Source organism: Zingiber officinale, chromosome 10A, assembly GCF_018446385.1.
Source record: "Zingiber officinale cultivar Zhangliang chromosome 10A, Zo_v1.1, whole genome shotgun sequence".
In the NCBI taxonomy this organism is placed as follows: Eukaryota; Viridiplantae; Streptophyta; class Magnoliopsida; order Zingiberales; family Zingiberaceae; genus Zingiber; species Zingiber officinale.
The window spans coordinates 33,573,408-33,588,672 of record NC_056004.1 but is presented as its reverse complement, the minus strand read 5'-3'; the positions used below and the strand labels follow the sequence as shown (position 1 = coordinate 33,588,672).

At 41.1% G+C, this 15,265-nt stretch overlaps 1 protein-coding gene across 1 annotated transcript; it reads left to right on the top strand.

The window, feature by feature from the left end:
• Positions 1-8,641: 8,641 nt before the first annotated feature.
• LOC122027403 lies at positions 8,642-14,923 on the top strand. The gene is made up of 2 exons (XM_042586353.1): positions 8,642-9,504; positions 13,953-14,923. The coding sequence occupies exons 1-2, from the start codon at positions 8,665-8,667 to the stop codon at positions 14,697-14,699; spliced, it is 1,587 nt and encodes a 528-aa protein (XP_042442287.1). The 5' UTR covers positions 8,642-8,664; the 3' UTR covers positions 14,700-14,923.
• Positions 14,924-15,265: the final 342 nt, after the last annotated feature.

Here is a 15,265-nt window from a genome sequence, read left to right as displayed (position 1 = left end):
TGGCAGCCAGATAGCTTCCGGGCAGCAGACTGAGTTCACACGAGATGAGGAGAGTATTATATACTTCCGAGACAGATTATGCGTACCTCAGACTCACCCGGTCTTACAGGAGCTACTTCAGGAGGCTCATCGCTCTCGGTTTGCGATCCATCCAGGCGGGACCCCTATGTATTGAGATTTGAGGCGTTCCTATTGGTGGAATGGCATGAAGAAAGATATTGTGGATTTTATAGCTAGATGTCTTGTCTGTCAGCAGGTGAAAGCTGAGCACCAGAGATCTGCCGGATTACTTCAGCGGATTCCTATTCCTGAGTGGAAATGAGAACACATTACCATGGACTTTGTGGTGGGTTTGCCTAGGACACGACGAGGCCATGACGCGATTTGGGTAATCGTTGATCGATTAACCAAATCCGCGCATTTCTTAGCGATCTGGAAGACTGATTCCCTAGATCGATTGGCAGATCTGTATTGCTGGGAGATTATCAGATTACATGGTGTTCCAGTGAGTATCATTTCAGATAGAGACCCTCGTTTCACGTCCCGATTCTGGCAGAGTCTGCAGCAGGCCTTAGGCACTCAGCTCCGTTTCAGTATAGCTTTCCATCCGTAGACAGATGGACAGTCAGAGCGGACCATTCAGACTCTAGAGGACTTACTGAGGTCATGTGTTTTGGATTTTAGAGGCAGTTGGGAGGACCATTTGCCATTGGTAGAGTTCGCCTACAACAACAGCTTTCATTCGGCTATCCAGATGGCACCGTTTGAAGCGTTGTATGGTAGGCCTTGTAGGACACTCACCCTCTGGGATGAGGTTGGGGAGGCCCAGTTGTTGGGACCTCATAGAGCTCAGCGGAGGCAGAGTTGGTCCGTACTATCAGACGGAGGATGTCGGAGGCGCAGGACCGCCATAAGAGTTATGTAGATCAGAGATGGAGACCCTTGGAGTTCTCTACAGGCGACCATGTTTTTCTGCGAGTTTCGCCCATGAAAGGGGTGAAGAGGTTTGGCCTCAGTGGTAAGCTAGCTCCGCGATACATTGGCCCTTTCCAGATCCTGGAGAGGATTGGAGCAGTAGCTTACCGGCTGACACTACCACCACGTCCCTGGCAGGCGTCCACGACGTATTCCACATGTCTATGCTGAGGAGATACGTACCTGACCCGACACATGTTCTGACAGATATCTCAGTTCCCGTTCAGCCTGACGTCACTTATGAGGAGGTTCCAGTACGGATTCTAGACCAGAAAAAGCGTCAGCTGCGGAACAAGACTATCCGACTGGTTAAAGTCGGTTGACAACATCATTCAGACGAGGAGGCTAATTGGGAGCTCGAGGATACGATTCGATTTCGATACCCCCACCTTTTCACTTGAGGTATGTGATTTAATTTACCGTTCAACATTTATACTCTTACCTGTTGTTAGTATTTGTTGATGTTAGATAACGAAATTTGGGGATCAAATTTTTATTAGTGGGGGAGAATGTAAAATACCGAAAAAGAGCAGATAATAATAAGGAAATTTTCCAGAATTTTTGGAAATTTTCTGAGAATTTTTTGGAGACTGTATGGATGAGTTTACGGGAATAAAATTGGGTCACGAGAAAGCCTGTTTAGGCTAACCCGTTTAACGAGGAAATATTTATTTTCTTAATTCCTTTTCTTTTTCTTTTATTTTTCTTCTCTTCCCTTCTCCTTCTTCTTCCCCCGAGCGCCGGCAGCCGGCCGAACCCTTCTTCTACACTCCTCAGCCCGTCGCCCTCGCCGTGGAGACTGCTACAGTCGGCGCCGCTCTCTCCCCTCTTGCGCCGAGTGGCTAGCATCGACACCCGCCGGCCTCCTCCTCTGTGTCGGCCACTGGATCCGACCCAACGCCGCTGTCGCCTCTGCCCTAGCGTCGCTCATCCTTGTGTGCCGACGTCGATTCCGATTTCTCAGTGAGTTGCTGTTGCGCCACCGCCGCCCGAGCCATCCTCCGCCGACTCTCCTCCATTGTGTCTCTGTTAACCTTGGTGGCGTTGTCTTCCCCGTGCCCTAATGCTGCCTTGCTACCCTCTTCCGTGCCTAGTTCTTTACAGCCGAGCCAACAAGGTGAGTTGGTTGTACTTGGCACACTTGGTTGCACGCTTGATTTTCCCTACTGATCTGGTCCGCAGGTGTAGGGTTTAGGTGAATCAGTGATCACGAAGGTAGTATTGTGCTGTGGGTTTTCTTGGATCCGACACTCACTTCTTCCAGCAATTGCCCCTATTCCGATAGTCCTCATTCCAGCAGTAAACGATCAGCAGCAATCAATGGTTGTGAATCGAGGTAAGGGGGTAGGAATTTGATATGTTTTGTAGTTAGACGACCATATATAGCTTGATTAGAGGTATGGATTGAAATAGATATGAGTTGGATTTAATTTAGACATGTCGAGGTTGTTGGTTTAGGGTTTTGCCCTAAAGAGTTCTTAAGAATTTTATTTAGCTATTTATTTAAATTGTAGCTAAATAAAATATATTTATATTGGTGACACATGACTTTGACGCGAGACGAGTATCTCGATGTCGTATTTGGACCAGATTGGACTTTTCTATTGGAGGCGGGTACTTTGACTTTATGTCATTTGATATGCATAGTAATGTTTTTAACAAATAGCAATGATTGTGTTTTCTATTCTGCTTCGGTTGGTCACTACTTGATCTGTTACATGCTTGTTTGTTTATTTGTTATGCACTTCATGTTAGTACCTACCTGATTATACATGCTTATAGGGGTAGTGACACAACCATGTTTTTGTTATTATGTTCAGGACCTAGGGTTTTTGATACCTTATCTGACCTATGTACCTTAGATCTTCATATTATTCCATTGATGCTAGGGTACACATTTTATATATGGATGGTTCAGGATATTTTCCATGCTTAGTGTCATGCACCATCATGCATGATTGCATGCTGTGCGATAGTCGGCTCCATTATTGTTGAGCACATCGTCAGTTATATGTATCTGCACACATCACCACTCATGGGTTAATAGTATTATCAGGCAGGTGTGTGGCAGTTCTGCCGTTAGGCTCCGCTAGTCTGGTGACTCAGCGTGGTAGCCGCTAGACAGTTCTGCACTGTTAAGCTCCGCTGGTTTAGTATAGCAGCGTGGTAGCCATCAGACAGTTGGACTTTATTAGACTCTGTTGGTCCGCTCATGGGTAGTGTGACGCAGCGTGGTAGCCGGCAGAGATTCCTCCCCGTCATCGTGCACCGGGAGATGAGAGCATTGCGCTCCCCCATTTATGATTTGGGGTAGGAGGATAGGTATACTCCAACAGCATCCCATCCACTCGGTCACTCATCAGGAGTAGTGACGGCAGAGTATACGATTGTCACAGCCCTACCCACTCGGTTTCACCATTGTGTGTGAGATAGCTGACTGGCGTCAGGGGTGATCAGGACGCATCACTGGCATCATACGCATTGATGCATTTATTGTTTGTAGAGTTGTTAAAACAGAAAGTTTCAACTTCAGTCTCCATCATCAACCTTTGCTGCACTAGTTTCTTAGAAGTATGGACCATGATTTCTTTTACCATTTTCTTTCATTAAAAATAGCTAGATTTTTCTAGCAAGAAAATGCTCAAGATGGCAATCGCACAATATGTATGATCCATGTACCACATATAAATGCAAATCATACGAGCTTATGCCTTCCAATTGACAGTTATGTGATGTGAGAGAGGCAAAAATATAGGTGTTACAGGCACAGGATGATTAGCCACAAGCATTTGGATAGTTGCGAGTTCATGTGATTGAGAATTTTCAATGTAACAAGTGTTCACTAGGAGAAAACAACTCTTATGAGGAAAGACAAGCGAACTTGTCATGACTATTTATTTCTTCTTCTTTGCTCATGCACATGTAAGTAATGTATCAACGAGAATGCATAAGTTTCTAAATGCTCACCAACTCCATATGAACCCTCACTATTCCACTAATAATTTCTACTAATAACTCCTTAAACGTAGTAATATAACAATAAACTCCTGTTCAAATAACATAATACATAAAACCATAATCAACTCCAGGCGGTGGTTGGCGAGGTGGAGATCCCCCGGACCCAAGCGCTCAAGAAGATTTGGGCTTTATATCAAGGAGAACAATCTTCAGGTCCCTCTTTTTTTCTCCTCTTTCTCAGATGCTCTTGATGATTTTTAGAAGGATGAAGGATTTTCTATAGAAAATTGTAGAGTTTGATTTTACTTGGCAGGGTAACCGAAACCAACCTATTCGGCTGGGTAATTAGGACTAGAATAAAAAAGGACAAAAGTTTAACTTGACGTACGGTACTGGTGAATAAAAAGGGACAAAAGATCTCGATATTACTAGAAATTCTTGCAGCTAACCTCAAATAATTTGGACTTATGATTCACTGTAATGGGTGCCAGATTATTCAATTCAGATAAAAAAAAAACTCTGTAACTGCCATATGGAAAATTTTTGATCCAGTTTGGTTAACTTGCAAAGAGTTTGGTTGTGTTTCAATTGGAGAATATACATCAAACTTTTTTAGGTTGGGTTTCCAAGATTTCAAGGCTAATTCAACCCAAAATTGTAGGTTTAATTTTCTTATTTAATCTTGTGGTTAACTATTACTAGAGTTAAATTTTACTCAAATTTAGTAACCGTTAATCATTGTAGTTAAATCTAGAGATTCAATTCGTTCAGTTCTAACTGAACATAAGATTTTTCAATTTTGTTTGTTTTATCTCTCAATAAACATCACCATAACTGTTGTTTGTTGATGTTTCATTATATTTTGCTATTGTCATGATCTTTCACTCTTTTCACATTATAAAAGGTCGGAAAAGCCTCGTACAATCCCAAAGGAACCAAGATTTCACATGCGCCCAAGAAAACTTGCATGGTAATTATTTTTTGCTTTCTTGCCAACATCATTTCATTTATGTTTTACGACTTTGACTCTGTTCTAATGCATGAAAAAATGAACTAGATTGCAGAATTATTTACACTCGTATACTATCAAACTCGATGATTTTTTTCCTTGTTTCTTAGCTCCAGAGTTCAATGCTCGATTGACTCAGTCGAGCCAGTTTAAGAAGTTTATCCTGTTTCATCGATCCGTTCTTCTCTAGCAGATTGAGGCTGCAAGACACTGTATATTACAGGAAGCCCGGATACTTTTTTTCCTTTCTCTTCCCACCCAAAGAAAACCTCCTATATTGTTCTAGTTGAAGGATCAGATGCCGTAACGTTGAATGTAAACGTGTATATGGAGAAGGAAACTTAGTAGTTGAGTTTTGTGGAGCACCAAGGAAATTGAATAAGCTAGGGATTGCTATCTACTATTTGTGGAGAAAACGTAATGTTTACTTACTTGTACTGTGATCCCATCCGGAAGTTGAGTCAGACGGACCATCGGGTGAGGTGGATGAAATGTTGACGAAGTCGCGACGTCCTGGAGGGGGGGGTGTGCTAAAATGACTTCCGTGTTGACCAAGTCTTCAAAAGTCCTCTGGTCAATGCTACCTGCAGCCAGTGACCGGGTTGACCCGACCCCCGGTACCTCGATACTCGAGGCAGATCCAACGGATATATAAGTACAAGACTAAGTCATAAAATAATGAAATATGCATAGAATATGAACGGAGAACGTACCCTGGCCCAGGGGGCGCCCTCGGATGGGACGCGGTGTGAGTTGTTGGGACCCGGAAGAGTAGACAACGCCCGATCAAGATGGAGAGTTGGATCTGACGACGAGCAGCTGAACGAAGCACGAACCCGGAAGACGGGCTGCAGGTCGGGATATAATACTGGCACGCAGACCGAGATAATGCACTGGCGCGCAGACCGGGAGGTACTAACGGCACGTAGGACGGGACACGAAATCGACACGTAGGTCGGGATACAGCGGACACACCCACGTAAGATAGCGATACAAGGATCCAAACATAACCTCGGCTCGTAGGCCGGGACATGAGATCGGCACACAGGCCGCGATATAGTAGACACGCCCACATAAAACAACGATGCGAGGATCAAAATGTAGCCTCGGCTCGAAGGCCGGAACGCAGCTAAGACAGAGCACAATCATATCGGAGTCCACTGGCGGTGGAGGCCCGGAAGCCCGACCCACAGCTAAGGCACACGACAATGCGAATGGTCTGGAGATGTCCTACAGTGAGGCGATACGAGAGATAGCGCTGTGGCGTCCTGGAGGAGACCGATGGCGAGACAGCGCTTGGCTGTTCGGCGGTCTGACGGGCGGTGACCGGCAACAGAAGCGCCGACCGATCATAGGGGAAGGAGATGAGGGCTGTCGGCACGTGGCAGCGTCAGCGCGGAGAGGGAGGCGCTTGCTGCTCGCCTCGCTGGTAGTATGCAGGAATGGGGGAAAGGAGGCGCCGACTGCTGGCGTCGCCGGCAGCGGCATCAGAGGAGGGGAAGAGGTGGCTGCGGCCTTGCACGAGGAAGCGGCGGAGGCGTTTGAGGCTGGCTCGCGTGGGTGAGGAGAAGGGACGACCAAAGACAGAGAAGGAGCAGTCGGCGACCGGCGTCATCGTCGGCGACCGGCGTCATCGTCGGCGACCGGCGTCATCGTCGGCGACCGGCGTCATCGTCGGCGACCGGCGTCATCGTCGGCGACCGGCGTCATCGTCGGCGAGAAGCATGAGAAGGAGGAAGAAAAGTCCTCCCCCTTTATACTGTTGGTGGCGGAAGCAGCGACCCGAACTCCCTTTTCTGGCGACGGAACAGAACCAGGGAAGAGGGAGAGAAGAGAGGAGGTGGAGGCCGACGGCCGATGTCGGCGCTGGCAAGGAGTGTGAGAGGACGAGGAAGAAGACGCTCCTCCCTCTTCTCGGCGGTGGCGGCGGCATCGTGAGAAGGAGAGGGAGAGGAAAAGGGGCGGCGACCGGCGGTAAGGAGAAAGAGAGGGGCAGAGGCGAAGGTCGGCGTCGGCGTCGGTTCTGGCGAAGAGCAAGAGAAGGAAGAAGGAGGAGTTGGCGGCGGAAGAAGTTCCACCTTGCAACCTTCTCTCGTTTGCATGCTACAGTAATCTAAATAGAGGTGCTACAGTAAAATGACCAAATTACCCCTCCCTATTCTCCTAATTCCTCCCCTGCCCTAAACTATATCCACGTCACAAGCCTCCCCTTCAAGTCTAGTCGAAGGAGGCGCAAGTCCGACTGACTAGACCCAACCACACGAAGAACGAAATTTCCTCTGAAGGCAGAGTCAGATCATCGTGTCGAGTAAACAATCGGTCGAATACCAAGTGAGAGCCTGAACGATACCGAGTAAGCGATCGATCGAATGCCGAGCGGAAGATCGAGCGATATCGAACAAATGGTCGGGTGATGCTAAGCAGAGCAATCGAGCAATTATGCAAATGCTCAGCAAGAAGTAAAAAACATGTGTTGACCGGGCAACGAATACGATGCAAAGAAACGAGTAAGACACGAGCAGCGGGTGCATGGCAAAGCAATCGATTGAAGGAAAAAAGTAACTTTGAAATTTCTGTACTGCTCTTTAACAACAAACTTCAAATCTTACATTCACAATGGTTAGAACTTTTTTATTTAACTTTTTCATTTCACAAACCTTTTTAAAAACCTTGCATTTGAGATGCTCAATTTGAGATTGAGGGGCATAGGGGTCGAGAGTGGAATGGTAAATTTTCAAAATGCATTGGCATCATTTCCTCTTTCCTTCTACTTGTCTTGTATTTTGTTGGTGAGAATCTAGATTGGAGGGCAGTGAGAGGGAAGAAAATTAAAACTTCAGATGAATGGAAAATTACTATAAAGGAATCTTCATTTGCTCCTCAATCTGTGGGATGGAAGGAGAGAACATAAATACGCCCATCTGTCTTTTCTCTTGCACATATGATGTATCAGGGAGGTGTAACTTTTGTCTCTTGTACACAAATTTAAAGATTTTTCTGCTTGCGGCTCCAGGGAATGAAACCCTCTCCCCTTTTGTTATCTCATTCTCACACAAGATCAATTCAATCTATGCTTGGCATATTATATTCTTTTTTTTTCCCGGTATTTTCTACTACAGAATTTTATTTCTTTGGTTTTGTACTTGTATAGCTTGATCATGTTGATACGGAAAGATTTTGTTGATTGTGAATGCAATGATGATAACTTGTAGCATGAGAGGAATCCAATGATCAAGTGCATTCTAGCTTCTCAATTAGAGGAATCCAAAGTCTCATCCCATGATTATTTCTTCGATTACTTTTTTGGTCTTGAACTGCTACTTTCTTTTCTGGTTGCTATGAGAAATCGAGTTGCCAGTTATGAAAAGTAGTATAATTCTGTACAGAGATGACTATTAAATCGCAATGCAATTTTGATAATGTGTTTTAATTTAATCTAAAATATATTTGAATATTTAAATGAGTTATATGCATTAAATAATTTACAAAAATTATTTTAAATTTCTCTAGTAGTTTTTTATTGTTTCAATGAGAATCTATTTAACGTTCAACTATCTTTCAATGATGAGATTAGAAGAGTAGGATGCATTAAACGATGCCCTTGTAAATTACCAAAATTGGGTCGTAAAAGCCCAATTGGCCCATTAATTTCGAATCTTTTCGCTCTCTCGACTCCCCCTCTTCCTCAAGTCACGCAATTTCATTTGCTCCTAATAGACGAGATGGCCAAGAGAGTTCCGACCACCGGGACACGTGAAACCGGCCGGCGACTCAGGTATCACCAAATCCCCAGCGGATCTCCTCGATTCCAGACATCAAAGAGTATCGAGACGACTGGACGACCTACTCCCAGTCGTTCGAACGGCAACAAGAAAACGAAGAAACCTAGCAATGCAACGCCATCTTCTGAAGATAAGCTAACTTCGCCTCCCGTCCCGGCACCCCGCTTCCTTCGAAGATCTTCTAGATTGGATTCAGGAGAGGCGAAGAAGAGCGAGAGTGATCCCGGCTCAAGTGGAAGATTCACGAAAGAAATTGCTCCTGATGGGAGGAAGATTAGGGGTTCGAGGTCGGTCGAGGCGCCTCAGAATCTGAGGAGGTCCTCGAGGTTGGCATCCATTGCGGTCAGGCACATGAACGCCGGCGGAATTCTTGGTTTGGTAGAGACGCCTCCGAAGGTGAAGAGGTCATTGAGGTTGCAATCCATTGCGGTTAGGCATGTGAATGCGGATGGAGTTCTTGGTTCGCTAGAGACGCCTCAGAAGCTGAGGAGGTCCTCGAGGTTGGCATCCAGTGCGGTTACGCATGTGATCACGGACGGAGTTCTTGGTTTGGTTGGTGAAGGGAAGGTGGAGGATGTTGCGGAGAGGAAAGGAAAGCGGGACAAGAGAAGGAAAGTTGAAATCTTGGTCGAGGAGAGGAAAGAGGTTGCAGGAGGAGATGCCCAGGTCTATCATGATTGTGCTGCGAAGGATTGGACGGAAGAGCAAGAGAGAGCATTGCAGAGGGCTTACTTGTTGGCGAGGCCTACACCACATTTCTGGAAGAAGGTCTCCAAAATGGTATTTTCCTCTGAATTATTCTTCTTTGCTGTTCACTTTCCTGTTTGTGCTCTAGTTGCTTGAGTTTTTCAGGGCATATCTATCTCTTGGTCAGCCTTGCTGCTACTTCCGTTGACACTAATATGATAGATCTACTAGTTTTACCTTGTGATCCCTTTTTCCACTTCCTGGTGAAACTTCATGTATAAGCATTAGATAATTGTTATATGACGATCAAAGTACAATAAGAACAACGGAGTCTTAGTGTGGTCTTAAACAAATGGAAAACAGAGAGCAATTTGTCTTTGAAGAAATTAAAATTCTGGATTTTGTCTTCTAGGTTGTCCAACTTACTTCCATATCCCACTCTGACTCTAAAATTGAACCTTTTGCGTATATGCATATGTAAGAGTTTAAAGTGAAAAGATTTGACACTAGGTTTTCAGGAAGGATGAGTTAAATCTTTGGTCCACGGATCAACTATTAAGTCTTAGTATATTTAAACATTGCTATCGAAAGGAAGAAATAGTGTCATCTAACATTTTAAACTAGGTTTCATGTATAAATTTGCCTTGGCATGTAACTCTGTGGTCTCTATTAGATATTCACTTTATGATTTGATTGTGTTCTATGGAAAACTAATAGTGGAATAGCTATTCCTTCATTTCATCTATTCCTTCTCTTCATTTTATTGCCGAAGTCGATGTCGTGCAAAACAAAGTCTAGGCGTTCAAAGATTCTTGTAGAGATATTTTTGTACTCTCCATCTCGTGGAAACAGCATTTCATGTACAGACTCCCATCAATTAGCAGAATATGCTCGATAAATAAAATCATATTTATACATCCTTCTTTTCTCTGCATTTATTCGTACCATCTTGATAAATAATATTGACAATTGATCTTTTGGGCACAATGCCTGATTGATGTTTAGTACTTTGTTTCATATTTCCTTCTTTTAAGCATCCTTCCCAAAGTTATATTACAACTCGGCAGCTTTTACTCTTTGTAAGTAGAAAAAAGTATATCAGTTTTATTCTTATAAATTTGTACCAAATTTTTTTATCTATTTTCCAAATATATTCATAATTATACCTTTTTTTCTTAAACATCAACAGTTATATAATTAAGGAGAAATTTGTTTGGTTTTCTATGGTACATGATGGATTATATGACGAAGATGATGTTGGAGCCTATTGCTGATTCATAGCACCTTGTCAATGACAGATCTTGTTTTTATGGTTTTTTTCTTAATGGCCATTCTACCTTTATAAAAAATTCAAAATATGCCTGGTATAACTGAAGGGAAGCACAAATCATAATGGAGGTCTGAGCTAGAGGTACAAAACCATGAGATGTTAAAGAAATCTTAAATACATGTATGGGAAGCATCTACATATAGTTTGATGTATTAGAGATAATTGCCTAAACTAGCTTCAATTGCAGCTTGGTTTACCATCATCTCGGCCCCATCAACTTATTATCATCATCCATGTAATTTACCTATCTACAAAACCATTAACTAAGATTTATCCATGTAAAATCAAATCATTGATTTAATGACTGCTTTGAACCAGTGCTTGAGTGAAAAATTGCTTTGATTGTGGTTCACCTTGTTACATTGAAAATGAGATATCATTAGAAATCAAGGTATAGTATGTGGTTTTTAGTTAACTTACCCCCTTTATTAAAATAAAGATTGTCTCCATTGATAATTCATGTTTAAACAAGTGAATCACCATGAAATTCAGTTGTACTTTACAAAACAGAATGACCAGATCCATTTTTCCAAGCATCAGCCTATCTAGGAATAGGTTGCGATTTTGTAAGGAGCCACATGTGTAGCATAGTAACAGAATCTCATAGGCCCTTTTGTCATCTCATATCTTGATTAAATCGCAGTTTAGGTGTTTGTTCCTTTACATTTTATTATTATCTCAAACAAAAATATTTGGCTGATTCATCTATATGGACTTATGTTCAAGTAAATAGAATTATTGAGATATTTACTTTACTACTTGTACAATATTCTAATGTGCTCACTTGGTCAGTTTTCAGCATTTAGCTGCATCAATTTTATTTTAAATTCTTCATGAGAATCTTCATTTATGAGCTACTAAATTGTGGATGAATGTGACTGCACAACACTAAATCAGGGTACATAGTCGTTTTTTTTCTTTTTTTAGTGGTAAGTGATAAAATATAAAAACTAAACTAGTCATCACGTTCAAGTTAGGATGAGTAATGAAACATGCTTTACTGTCCTATTTCCCTTTATATTTATGTTACTTTATGCCTTTTTCTTTACCATTTAGCATTTTTTAGAAAAAACTATTAAAAGTCATTTGAATTTAGTAAATTGTTGTCTAAATATGTAGGGATCACTTAAGTGATTAAACAATTATGTCTATGTAATTCAACACTAAAAGAAGTTTGTTTTAACTCAGTTGTGAAGGGACTCAGAAGCCGGTGCCAAGGTCTTGGTTGGAACCTAGCCTCCATCAAATGTTGGCTCAAGAATTTCCACGTATGTCAGTCTAGAAGAAAAAAATTGAGTGTTGTCAAAATTTGTTTCGGTAGTTGACAGTTAAGGGTGTAAACGAGTCAAGTCGCTCATGAGTTATTCGAGTCTCAGCTCAAAAAAATAATTCGTTCGAGTTAAGAGGCTCGTTTATCATATTATATATATATATATATATATATATATATATATATATATTTAAATATCACATAAATATTAAATATAATAATATATTCTTAATTATTATAGCTAATTATCTTAAACGAGCTTAAACTAAGCTCGTTTAATTTTTAAACGAGCTTAAACCGAGTCGAGCTCGAGTCGAACTCGACCTATTTAATTTTATTACAAGCCGAACTCGAGCTTAAGAACTAAAGCTTGAATCGAACTCAAGCTGAACTCAAGCTTAGGGATAACGAACTGAGCCCGAGCTCGAGCCCCTTATTGTTCGGCTCAGTTCGGCTCGTTTATAGCCCTATTGACAGTTTTTATAACATACTTGCTGGATTTATTTGCCATTTTGTTGACAAACTAGTATATGTTTCATTTCTTGTTATGTCCCTTCAGTTGTGTTGCGAGCTACTAGAGTTTACTTTTTTTTAAGTGGTCAGTTTGCAAATTTATCAAATTTACTTTTTCATTATTTTTATCACTATTCACAACATCAAAACTTTGAGTCATGCATCTTGCATCCTAAACTAATTTTATGATAAGGATTGGTGAACTAGTAAATCTGTTTGAAATTCCTTTGCAAATCTTACTTGAATGATATTCTTTCCTGTATTTCAAACGCTTTGCACTGCTCAATAAAATATTAAGTGTTCTTTCATTGGATTCAGTGCAATGGGAATGTTGACAATTTTCTTGGAGGATGTTAATGGATTCCAAATTCATTTCATTGTCTAATAGATACAACAGTCTTTCCGATTAGAATCTAGGAGTAAATTTAGGCTCCTATCTTTCAGATTGTTAATAAATGAACTTATTAGCATATTTAATATAAGTATGTTATTTGTTGATGACATTGTGCTAATTGATGAGTGTGGACCAATAAAATTGAAGGTTGAATTGTGGAGTAAATTATACAAACTAAAAAGTTATGCAGGACTAAAACTCAGCATTTATCAACAACATAAAGAGCATTAGGGATATGGATAAGATTTTAAAAGAAAAATCTGTATAAGTAGATTTTCTAAGTATCTTGATATACTAATCAACAAGGTGAGGTGGATGAAGATATCATTAATAAGTAAAAGACGGGCAATTTATATGAAAAGAGTGTCTGGAGTCATGTGATTGTGTCATGTCCTTCGTAGGTTTGAATGAGAATTCTATGATTGTGGTGCTGCTATGCACTACCTATTGTCAGGACATCTGCCATGATATAAACAACATCTAACTAGTGTACAAGCACCTTTCATATTTCACCATAGGAAAGTGAAACCAAGGAAAGAATACATTTGTAAATTCTAGCATTGTCTTATAAATTTTAGGTGATACAAAGAGACATGTCAAAGAGTTTTACCATTCAGCACAACTAAAGAGTAGCTTAAAGTCCTGCTTGATTGAATCCATAAAGAGCATCTAAAATGAGTGTCGAGTGAAGGCAAGTTATCTACACAACAGCAAAAACATTTTCAACTAGTAGTTGTTCTGATTTGTTTTCAGTTTAGCTCAGTTGATTTATTGTTAACTGTTATTTTGTTCCCGGAGCTCGTATTCTCTCTTTCCAATATGGTGGATGTACAGGATCACCAAAGTAAATAGCAAAAAACTATCTATTTATGACATAAACATGTGAAACCCACTAGAGGATAGAATGTGGCATACTATGATAGTGATGATTCATGGTCTATATTGCTCACCAACTGGCATTACATTGATAGTGATTCCCTTGCTAGAATTGTAGTGCACCATACCCAATGTCATATAATTTTGTGTATCCACAGGTACCAGAAAAGTCTGCACAAGAATGCTTCGACAGAATCCATGCTAATTTTGCAACTCCACCTCAACACCAGCCTCGTTCAAGAGCCAAGAAAGCTGATTTATCTCCAATAGTCCATTTTGCATTCGGAGACAAACCTCTAGATGACACAAATTTGAAAATCAAAAAGGCAAGGGGAAGTAAACGAAGGACTCTTGCCGCCCAAAAGACAGTCAGGCATTTGTTGAGAAAGCATCAATTGGCAGATCAAACGACAGGTGGTGACTATTTCTCGCATCTTGAAAACTCTCCAAATGCATCTGCCATTATAATGAATGCAAGTGGAGATCCTGGAACTCCAGATTCGTTGTTTACTACAGGTTTTCTAATGAAGTGCAGTGAAAGGTCTTCCTCAACCCATAAGAGGCCTTTGTCCAGGTTCAAAACAAATGACGTAGATCCAAGTCCTGAGGTTCTGAAGCGGATTAAGAATGTTGCTTTGCATGAGAAATATATTGATCATCTACATTATATAGAAGCAAGAAGAAGGAGAGCATGCCATGGTAAAGAAAACCATGTCGTTAGTTGCAATAATATGAATGATAACAGGCCACAATCTGGAGTTATAAAAGCTGCTATGGCTGCTTTAACGACTGAAGCCCAAGCAGTTATCAGCCATTTTCAGGACCGGCAGGTGAATGCATTGGATTATGATGATGATAGTACTTCTGCAGGGAACTGTAGTTTTGATTTGGATGGCGACGCATGAGCAAATCTTCTTTCACTTTACAAGTTTGGCTGTGAAGATGAATTCATCAATAGTCAACACTCGACATCTGGTTGAAGTACAATCCTTGGGAAAACAAAAAAAACTTATGGGTTTCTGTTCCTATAGCTTGAGAATGTATTTTGTTTTTGCTGGTAGAAGACTAATGAATTTGGATCACCTCGTCTTTAGAAATGGATTAGAAGGATTAAGACTTTGAAGTGAAATATAGGCGTTCTTTATTTCTGCTAAATGACATCCCAACCCAGAAATATAATGTTGCATAGCTATGATAAGAATTGCAGTCCACTTTTTTGCATATTTCTTCTTCCTTTTCATTTGGCTTAACATACCACTTGTTTTGTTTCTTAAAAATGTTTCCTTTTATAACCAAAGAAGAATGTAATATTAACAATATTGTTCATTTTTTGTTAGAATAAAAATTACCTTAAATCACATCCAAATAAGATGGAAAGTATAACCGGCAAAATCTTAGATGCCAATCAAACTAAATACCAATTGGAAGTAAATGAAAGTTTAAGATAGATTGAGAAAAAAAAACACTCAAA